The following is an 11,250-nucleotide window of genomic DNA, read 5'->3' as shown; positions in this document are numbered from 1 at the left end:
TAGCATTGCTGAATAATAGAATTGGTTTCCTGGGTTAGATATCAACCAAGACCCCCATATGTGTGAAGTTTGTATGTGCTCCCCATGTTTGTGTAGATTTCCTCCTGGTAGTTGGTTTCCTACCACAATCCTAAAACATACTGGTAGATGAATTGGTTTCTGACCAAAAAAAAAACAAAAAACACCCCTAAACCTAGTTTCTGTTTTGTACATGTGGCAGGGAATCTATATTGATGGCTCCACTGAGGCATAGACTTATCTGAATCACTAAGTATTTTCTGTAAAGGGCTATGTAATGTGTGTTAAATAAATAATACAAAATTATGACCAGGTCTCTGACAGACCTGTGTTATTCATGGTACTATTTTTGTCTCCTTAGCTCCGGTATCTTCAGAACATGCTCCTCTACTTCCTATTGTGTCAGTCTACCCACTAATTGACCTTTAGCTTACCTTTTTAAGCAAGCCTTTTATACTGGTCTGGATCCCATTGCTTCTTGTTTAACTTTTCCATTAATTGCCCGCAGCGTTTTCTGCTTGCTTCTGTTGTATGGTCTAAGCTTACCCTTTCAGAGTCTGCTGCTCCCATTTCCTGCAAGCCCAACGTGCCATTGTACGTGTTTACTTTCTACTTATTGGCTTTCTTTCACATTTTTATCTGTTCATCGGGTGTGGACTAAAATATCATCAGTACATAGTCAATAGGTAGACACTAGATCAGCCGTGGCTGGGGCTCTTTCTTTATTCAAATGTGGCTCCCGACACTCCAGTCACCTGACCACAACAGATCCGGGAAACTTCAACCAGACACACAGCAGCACTTCGGCGACTGAAAACTGAGTGAGCCAGATACTGGGCTGTAGTGACATATGAGGGTGGGCTGGAGTGACACAGGAGGGTGCTGGCTGGAGTGACACAGGAGGGTCCTGGCTGGAGTGACACTGGAGGGTGCTGAAGTGTATTATGTGAATATGGCTTTTTTTTCAATGTATTTCATGTTGATTCTGGCTTTAAAATGTATTTTATGTGGATCTGTTATTTTCATTGTCTTTTATACCAGGGGTGTGGCCTATCAGGCACCAGGTCACACCCCATTTTTGCTCACGCGCCTGCGGCTTGATGTCTGCTCTTTGACGTACCTAACAAGATTTGTTGGCTTTGTCTCTAACTGGTTTGCCACCCCTGCACTAGATGGTCGACAGGGTTAAAATGTCATCATGCAAATGGCAGACACATGTTCAGTAACATGTTGGGTTTGCAGGAAATTTAGCGGCAGACTCTGAAAGGGTAAGCTTAGACCATACAACAGAAGCAAGTAGAAAACACTGTAGGCCAGTAGTTTCCAAACTTTTTTGAATCACGGCGCCCTAGAATATCAGATTTTTTTTCACGGCACCCCTAGGCCAAATATTTCTTATTCAGAAATTAAGAAAGAAATATTACATTAAGTAGATTGCGTTTATATGTTATCCTTAGGGTCAGTTGTGTGATGACGGACAAGATTTGCTTCTGTTTGGCCACATATTTTATGACTGGCAGCCACCAGCACTGGTTTTGCCTATTATACGGACCATGAATAATTTGAATTGGTCCTGGACCACCAACCCAGGGCACCCCTGCAAGTGTCCCGAGGCACCCCAGGGAGCCACAGCACACAGTTTGGGAACCTCTGCTGTAGGCAATTTTAATAGAAAAGTTAAACAAGAAGCAGTCTGCAATGGTATCTGGAGCAGTATAAAAGGCTTGTTTAAAACCCTTGCTGACCAATGGGCTGTCTATCTACCATCTGGATACCCTGATCATTAACCCATTTGTTAGTTTATTATGGGGGTTTTACAACCATTAAAAACTGCACAATTGAATTAATGAAGACCATTTATATAATCTGAAAGGGATCCGGATTGAAAGTCGACAGTAACTAGGTCGACAATGTCTAGGTCGACCACTATTGGTCGACAGTAACTAGGTCGACAGGGTCTTTAGGTCGACATGTTCTAGGTCGACAGGTCAAAAGGTCGACATGAGTTTTTCACAATTTTTTTTCTTTTTTGGAACCTTTTCATACTTAACGATCCACGTGGACTACGATTGGAACGGTAATGTGTGCCGAGCGAAGCGGTAGCGGAGCGAAGGCACCATGCCCGAAGCATGGCGAGCGAAGCTGTGCTCTAATTGGTGTTCCCGGTCACTCTACGAAGAAAACGACACCAAAATAACATTAAAAACTCATGTCGACCTTTTGACCTGTCGACCTAGAACATGTCGACCTAGACACCCTGTCGACCTAGTTGCTGTCGACCAATAGTGGTCGACCTAGACATTGTCGACCTAGTTACTGTCGACTTTCAATACCACACCCAATCTGAAACACATTTGTTTGTCATTTCCAGATTGTCCCAAGACACCAGACACTCCAAAAAGTGACTCCGGCTCATCTACGAACAATGGAAGGCTGACAGCTTTGCAGAAGCAGTTAGACATTGAGCTGAAAGTGAAACAGGGAGCAGAGAACATGATTCAAACCTATTCTAATGGACCTTCAAAAGTAAGTAGAGGATTAAGGAATTTGGCTTTCTTTTTTGCGTTCGGAACGGATAATTTTCTTTTTTTATTCAGAAGGGAGGGGATTTATTGTGCAGAGCTTGTTCATTGCTTACCATTGCCAGGATTGTTTTCTTATTCCCATTCTGTTCTATACAAATTTGTTAACTACTTGCCTGGCATGGTCGCATCGATTGTGACCACACTAGGCTGTGCGTTATCTGACCTGGTTGCAGAAATGTGACTCGTCCTATACGCAGATTGGGTGGCTGCTGGAAAATAATCTTCCAGCACCCGCTACTCTCAGAGGTACCTCCTGGCATCTCTGCAGTTTTTCCCCAGTGTCTGCTGTGCTGTCGATCAGTGCTGATTGGTCAGCACAGCAGGAACCCTTCACCTAGTGACTGTCCAGGAAATGCAGATTAACCCCCATCAAGCCTCCCACCAGTGATGTACCTAGTGACTGCTTAGATGAGAAGCTGCTGGGGAAAATAAGTTGCGATGGTGATTGTCGTGATGTCCCAGTTGTTTGAAAAACAATTTCCAAATTCCCCAAAAAATTATAACATTGTTTTGGATAAGTTTTAAATATATGTTGTTGTTCTAATTCAATCATAAAAAAACCCATACATTTCTGAGCAGTTTGGACCACTTAACATTTAACATTTTCATAAATGATCTAGAAGTAGGTCGAGAGTACAGTATAAATTTTTGCAGACGATGCCAAACTCTGTAAGGTTATAAATACAGAAGGGGATGCTAAGTTTCTACAGAATTTATTATTTAAATTGGAAACATGGGCAGCAAAATGGAGAATGCGGTTCAATATAGACAAATGTAAGGTAATGTAGCAAGAACAAAAATACTACCTACATATTAAATGGGGAGAAACGAGGGGATTCTGTACTGGAAAAAGATTTAGGTGTTCACATAGATAACAAACTTAGCACCCAAAGTAGGAATGCAGCAAAAAAGGCAAACAAGGTATTAGCATGCATAAAGCGGGGAATTGATGCAAGGGATGAGAGTGTTATACTCCCATTATATAAATCACTAGTGAGGCCACATCTCAAATTATGTGCACAACTATGGGCACCATACTACAAAAATGATATCCTGGAACTAGAAAAGGTTCAGAGACAGGCTGCCAAATTGATTAAGGGGATGGAGACGCTAGAATACAAGGAAAGGCTTGATAGTCTAGGCATGTTTACACTGGAAAAAAGAAGATTAAGAGGACATGATAAACATTTACAAATATATAAAGGGTCAATGCACAGAGCTAGCGGGGGATCGGTTTATGGTTAGATCATCACAAAGGACACGTGGACATCCGCTTAGGTTAGAGGAGAGAAGATTTTACACAGAGACGGAAAGGTTTCTTCACAGTAAGGACAATGTGTGTTTGGAATTATTTGCCTGAGAGAGTAGTAATGGCGAACTCGTTCATTACTTTTAAAAATTGCTTAAAATGTTGTAGCCAACCCTGGTCAGCAAGAGCTACCAACAGTTCACATTTTCCAGCTCACCCAGCAGGTGCACAGGTGCAGTCATTACTCACTGACACATTTTAAAAGATTCACAGCTGGAGATAATTACTTAAATTGTGGTTCTGTGAGGAGACCTGGAAAACGTTAACTGTTGGTAGCTCTCGAGGACCAGGGCTGGCTACTCCTAGGTTAGACAAATTCCTAATGGATAAGAATATACAGGGTTATGGTGGGTAAATCATGCACTATACCACGGGTTCTCAAACTCGGTCCTCAGGACCCCACACAGTGCATGTTTTCCAGGTCTCCTCACAGAATCACAAGTGAAATAATTAGCTCCACCTGTGGACCTTTTAAAATGTGTCTGTGAGTAATTAATACACCTGTGCACCTGCTGGGTTACCTGCGAAACATGCACCGTGTGGGGTCCAGAGGACCGAGTTTGAGAACCTATGCACTATACTAATTAAATTAAATAATAAAAAAATAAAAAAAGAGGAATTGACATAACGGCTAAACATTCACCACAGTTATAATTAGTCTTAAAAATGTTAGTGTAGGAGATCACTAACAGGTTGAACACTCTGGAAAAATTGTCTTTTTTCAACCTCTGAAACTGTTACTATGTTAGTTTGAAAATTTATTTTTGCCACATTATTGTATTTCTCTGACGTCCTAGTGGATGCTGGGGACTCTGTAAGGACCATGGGGAATAGACGGCTCCGCAGGAGACTGGGCACATCTAAAGAAAGCTTTAGGACTATCTGGTTTGCACTGGCTCTTCCCCCTATGACCCTCCTCCAAGCCTCAGTTAGATTTCTGTGCCCGGCTGAGCTGGATGCACACTAGGGGCTCTCCTGAGCTCCTAGAAAGAAAGTATAGTTTAGGTTTTTTATTTTACAGTGAGACCTGCTGGCAACAGGCTCACTGCAGCGAGGGACTAAGGGGAGAAGAAGCGAACCTACCTAAGTGGTGGTAGCTTGGGCTTCTTAGGCTACTGGACACCATTAGCTCCAGAGGGATCGAACACAGGACCCGACCTCGTCGTCCGTTCCCGGAGCCGCGCCGCCGTCCCCCTTACAGAGCCAGAAGCAAGAACGTCCTTAAAATCGGCGGCTGAAGACTTCTGTCTTCTCCAAGGTAGCGCACAGCACTGCAGCTGTGCGCCATTGCTCCTCATGCACACCACACACTGCGGTCACTGATGGGTGCAGGGCGCTGGGGGGGGGGGCGCGCCCTGAGCAGCAATATTAACACATTGGCTGGCAAACTAACACCATATATAACCCCAGAGGCTACATAGGTGTATATTAACCCCTGCCAGATATATTAAAATAGCGGGAGAAAGCTTGCCGAAAAAGGGGCGGAGCCATCTCCCTCAGCACACTGGCGCCATTTTCCCTCACAGTTTCGCTGGAGGAATCGCTCCCTGGCTCTCCCCTGCAGTCCTGCACTACAGAAAGGGTTAAAAAGAGAGGGGGGGCACAAAATTAGGCGCAGTATAGAATATATATGCAGCTATAAGGGAAAACACTCTCTATAGGTGATATCCCTGTGATATATAGCGCTCTGGTGTGTGCTGGCATACTCTCCCTCTGTCTCCCCAAAGGGCTTTGTGGGGTCCTGTCCTCTGTCAGAGCATTCCCTGTGTGTGTGCTGTGTGTCGGTACTGCTGTGTCGACATGTATGATGAGGATAATGATGTGGAGGCGGAGCAAATGCCTGTGAATGGGATGTCACCCCCTGCAGGGTCGACACCGGTGTGGATGGACTTATGGAAGGAATTACGTGACCGTGTCAACTCCTTACATAAAAGGTTTGACGACATAGGACAGCCGGCTACTCAGCTTGTGCCTGTCCAAGCGTCTCAAATGTCATCAGGGGCTCTAAAACGCCCGCTACCTCAGATGGCAGACACAGATGTTGACACGGATACCGACTCCAGTGTCGACGACGATGAGACTAGTGTACCTTCCAATAGGGCCACCCGTTACACGATTGAGGCAATGAAACATGTATTACACATTTCTGATAATACCCCAGGTACCACAAAAAAGGGTATTATGTTTGGTGAGAGAAAACTACCAGTAGTTTTTCCTGCATCTGAGGAATTGATATGAGGTGTGTGAGGAAGCGTGGACTTCCCCCGATAATAAATTGATCATTTCTAAGCAGCGTACCCTTTTCCGCCAGAGGATAGGTCACGTTGGGAAATATCCCCTAGGGTAGAAAAAGCGGTTACACGCTTATTAAAAAAGGTGGCACTACCGTCGCGGATACGGCCGCCCTAAAGGACCTGCTGATAGAAATCAGAAAACTACCCTTAAAGCTATATACACACACACGGGCATTATATTGAGACCTGCTATTGCCTCGGCATGGATGTGCAGTGCGGCAGCTGCGTGGTCAGATTCCCTGTCTGATAATATTTATACTATAGATAGGGACAATATTTTGCTGAAAATAGAGCATATAAAAGACGCTGTCTTATACATGCGTGATGCACAGAGGGATATTTGCCGACTGGCATCACAAATAAGCGCTATGTAAAACCATTGCCGCCAGGCGGGGGGTATGGACTCGGCAATGGTCGGGCGATGCCGATTCAAAACTGCACACGGAAGTTTGCCCTATAAGAGGGTGGAACTGTTTGGGGATGGTCTTTCAGACCTCGTTTCCACAGCTACGGCTGGAAAATCAAAACTTTTGCCACAAGCTACCCCACAGCAAAAGAAAGCACTGTATTATCAGGTACAGTCCCTTCGGCCCCAAAAAAGTAGAGGACTAGAGGCTCATCTTTTCTGCCAAGAGGAAAAGGTAGAGGGAAAAAGCTGCAGCACACAGCTAGTTCCCAAGAGCAGAAGTCCTCCCCTGCGTCCGGTAAGTCCACAGCATGACGCTGGGGCTGCTCAGGCGGACCCGGGTACAGTGGGGGCCCGTCTCAGAAATTTCAGCGCACAGTGGGCTCTCTCACAGGTGGATCCCTGGGTTCTTCAATCAGTATCTCAGGGGTACAGGCTGGAATTCGAGTCGTCTCCCCCCCCGCCGTTTCCTAAAATCTGCCGTACCGGCAACTCCCTCTGCCAGGGAGGCAGTGTTGGTGGCTGTCCAAAAACTGTATTCACAGCAAGTGATTATCAAGGTACCCCCTCCTTCAACAGGAAAGGGGTTACTATTCCACAATGTTTGTGGTACCGAAACCGGACGGTTCGGTGAGAACCATCTTAAATTTAAAATCCTTGAACACATATAACAAAAGATTCAAGTTCAAGATGGAATAGCTCAGGGCGATTACTGCGAACCAGGACGAGGGGGATTACAGGGTCTCTCTGGACATCAAGGATGCTTACCTACATGTCCCCATTTACCCTCCTCACCAGGAGTACCTCAGGGTTGTGGTACAGGACTGTCACTATCAGTTCCATACGCTGCCGTTTGGATTATCCACGGCACCGAGGGTCTTTACCAGGGTAATGACCGAAATGATGATACTCCTTCGCAAGAAGGGAGTTTTAATTATCCCGTACTTGGACGATCTCCTGATAAGGGCAAGGTCCAAGGAGCAGTTGGTAGTGGGGGTAGCACTTTCTCGGGAAGTGCTGCAACAGCACGGCTGGATTCTCAATATTCCAAAGTCACAGCTGGTCCCGACGACACGTCTTCTGTTCCTGGGAATGATTCTGGAAACAGACCAGAAAAAAGTGTTTCTTCCAGTGGAAAAAGCCGAGGAGTTGTCATCTCTAGTCAGAAACCTCCTAAGACCGGGATAGGTGTAGGTACATCAATGCACACGAGTCTTGGGGAAAATGGTAGCTTCGTACGAAGAAATTCCATTCGGAAAGTTCCACGCAAGGATTTTCCAGTGGGACTTGTTGGACAAATGGTCCGGGTCCCATCTCCAGATACAGCAGCGGATAACCCGGTCGGCAAGAACCAGGGTGTCGCTGCAAAGGGCTCGTCTACTAGAGGGCCGCAGATTCGGGTCCTGGTAAACACGGATGCCAGCCTTCGGGGCTGGGGTGCAGTCACACAGGGAGTAAAATTCCAAGGACTGTGGTCCAAACAGGAGATTTCACTTCACATAAATTTTCTGGAGCTAAGAGCCCTTTACAAGGCCGTAAGCCAAACAAGGCCCCTGCTTCAAAACCAGCCGTACTGATCCAATCAGACAACATCACGGCGCTCGCCCATGTAAACAGGCAGGGCGGCACAAGAAGCAGGAGGGCAATGGCAGAAGCCACAAGGATTCCCCGTTGGGCGGGAAATTCACGTGGTAGCACTGGCAGCAGTGTTCATTCCGGGAGTGGACAACTGGGAAGCAGACTTCCGCAGCAGACTCCACCCGGGAGAATAGGGACTTCATCCAGAAGTCTTCCAAATGCTGGTAAACCGTTGGGAAAGACCACAGGTGGACATGCTGGCGTCCCGCCTCAATAAAAAAGATGTTGCGCCAGGTCAAGGGAACCTCAGGCGATCGCTGTGGATGCTCTAGTGACACCGCGGGTGTACCAGTCGGTTTATGTGTTCCCTCCTCTCCCTCTCATACCCAAGGTACTGAGGATAATAAGAAAAAGAGGAGTAAGAACTATACTCATTGTTCCGGATTGGCCAAGAAGGGCTTGGTACTCGGAACTTCAAGAAATGATCTCAGAGGACCCATGGCCTCTGCCACTCAGACAGGATCTGCTGCAGCAGGGGCCCTGTCTGTTCCAAGACATACCGCGGCTGCGTTGACGGCATGGCGGTTGCACACCGGATCCTGAGTGAAAAAGGCATTCCGGAGGAAGTCATTCCTACCCTGATCAAAGCCAGGAAGGATGTCAGCCTGAAGTTCAGATGTTGTAAGGGAGTGCTGCATATTCAGCCCCTTTTTTGTGCCCCCAGTGGCACCTTGGGTTCTCAATGTGGTTTTGGAGTTCCTGGAATCATATTCGTTTGAGCCACTTAAAACCATGGATTTGAAATATCTCACATGGAAAGTGGTCACGTGTTGGCTCTGGCTTCGGCCAGGCATGTGTCAGAATTGGCGGCTTTGTAAAAAAAAAAGCCCTTACCTGATTTTCCATATGGATAGGGCAGAGTTGAGGACTCGTCCTCACCTTCTCCCGAAGGTGGTATCAGGTTTTCACTTGACCCAACCTATTGTGGTGCCTGCGGCTACTAGGGACTTGGAGGATTCTAAGTTACTGGACGTAGTCAGGGCCCTGAAAATTTATATTTCCAGGACGGCTGGAGTCGGGAAAACTGACTCGCTGTTTATCCTGGATGCACCCAACAAGCTGGGTGCTCCTGCTTCTAAGCAGACTATAGCGCGCTGGATTTGTAGCACTATTCAGCTTGCGCATTCTGCGGTGGGACTACCGCAGCCTAAATCTGTAAAAGCCCATTCCACAAGGAAGGTGGGCTCATCTTGGGCGGCTGCCCGAGGGGTCTCGGCTTTACAACTTGGCCGAGCTGCTACTTGGTCAGGGGCAAACACGTTTGCAAAATTTTACAAATTTGATACCCTGGCTGAGCAGGACCTTGAGTTCTCTCATTCGGTGCTGCAGAGTCATCCGCACTCTCCCGCCCGTTTGGGAGCTTTGGTATAATCCCCATGGTCCTTACGGAGTCCCCAGCATCCACTAGGACGTCAGAGAAAATAAGATTTTACTCACCGGTAAATCTATTTCTCTGACGTCCTAGTGGATGCTGGGAACTCCGTAAGGACCATGGGGAATAGCGGCTCCGCAGGAGACTGGGCACAAAAAGAAAAGCTTTAGGACTACCTGATGTGCACTGGCTCCTCCCCCTATGACCCTCCTCCAAGCCTCAGTTAGATTTTTGTGCCCGACCGAGCTGGGTGCAATCTAGGAGGCTCTCCTGAGCTTCTTAGGAAAAGTTAGTTTTAGGTTTTTTATTTTCAGTGAGACCTGCTGGCAACAGGCTCACTGCATCGAGGGACTAAGGGGAGAAGAAGCGAACCTACCTGCTTGAAGCCAGCTTGGGCTTCTTAGGCTACTGGACACCATTAGCTCCAGAGGGACCGAACACAGGCCCAGCCTCGGAGTCCGGTCCCAGAGCCGCGCCGCCGGCCCCCTTACAGAGCCAGAAGCAAGAAGAGGTCCGGAAAATCGGCGGCAGAAGACATCAGTCTTCACCAAGGTAGCGCACAGCACTGCAGCTGTGCGCCATTGCTCCTCATGCACCACACGCTCCGGTCACTGATGGGTGCAGGGCGCTGGGGGGGGGCGCCCTGAGCAGCAATATAAACACCTTGGCTGGCTAAATTACATCACATATAACCCCCAGGGCTATATGGATGTATATTAACCCCTGCCAGATTCCGAAAAAAAGCGGGAGAAAAGTCCACCGAGAAGGGGGCGGAGCCTATCTCCTCAGCACACTGGCGCCATTTTCCCTCACAGCTCCGCTGGAAGGACGTCTCCCTGACTCTCCCCTGCAGTCCTGCACTACAGAAAAGGGTAAAACAAGAGGGGGGGGGGGGGGGCACTAATTAGGCGCAGTATAATATACACAGCAGCTATAAAGGGAAAAACACTCTGTTTGGTGTTATCCCAACATATATATAGCGCTCTGGTGTGTGCTGGCATACTCTCCCTCTGTCTCCCCAAAGGGCTAGTGGGGTCCTGTCCTCTATCAGAGCATTCCCTGTGTGTGTGCTGTGTGTCGGTACGACTGTGTCGACATGTATGAAGAGGAAAATGATGTGGAGGCGGAGCAATTGCCTGTACTGGTGATGTCACCCCCTAGGGAGTCGACACCTGAGTGGATGAGCTTATGGAAGGATTTACGTGAAAGTGTCAGCTCTTTACAAAAGACAGTTGATGACATGAGACAGCCGGCTACTCAGCTGGTGCCTGTCCAGGCGTCTCAAAGACCATCAGGGGCTCTAAAACGCCCGCTACCTCAGATGGTAGATACAGACGCCGACACGGATACTGACTCCAGTGTCGACGATGAAGAGACGAATGTGACTTCCAGTAGGGCCACACGTTACATGATTGAGGCAATGAAAAATGTTTTACACATTTCTGATAGTACAAGTACCACTAAAAAGGGTATTATGTTTGGTGAGAAAAAACTACCTGTAGTTTTTCCTGCTTCTGAGGAATTAAATGAAGTGTGTGATGAAGCGTTGGTTTCTCCCGATAAAAGACTGATAATTCCTAAAAAGTTATTGGCATCATACCCCTTCCCGCCAGAGGATAGGGCACGTT

The 11,250-nt window shown here is 47.1% G+C and overlaps 1 protein-coding gene across 5 annotated transcripts in view; it reads left to right on the top strand.

Moving 5' to 3' along the window:
• Positions 1-11,250, top strand: part of PKN2 (protein kinase N2) — a 308,544-nt gene that overhangs the window by 171,530 nt on the left and 125,764 nt on the right. For all 5 annotated transcript variants that reach the window (XM_063939946.1, XM_063939945.1, XM_063939944.1 and 2 more), the window contains one exon: positions 2,390-2,544. In XM_063939946.1, the coding sequence (XP_063796016.1) occupies positions 2,390-2,544 (155 nt within the window). The remainder of the gene's footprint in view (positions 1-2,389; positions 2,545-11,250) is intronic.

The sequence above is a fragment of the Pseudophryne corroboree genome, chromosome 9, assembly GCF_028390025.1.
Source record: "Pseudophryne corroboree isolate aPseCor3 chromosome 9, aPseCor3.hap2, whole genome shotgun sequence".
NCBI lineage: Eukaryota > Metazoa > Chordata > Amphibia > Anura > Myobatrachidae > Pseudophryne > Pseudophryne corroboree.
Note: the sequence above shows the minus strand (reverse complement) of the source record. Positions and strands in the feature narration are given on the sequence as shown.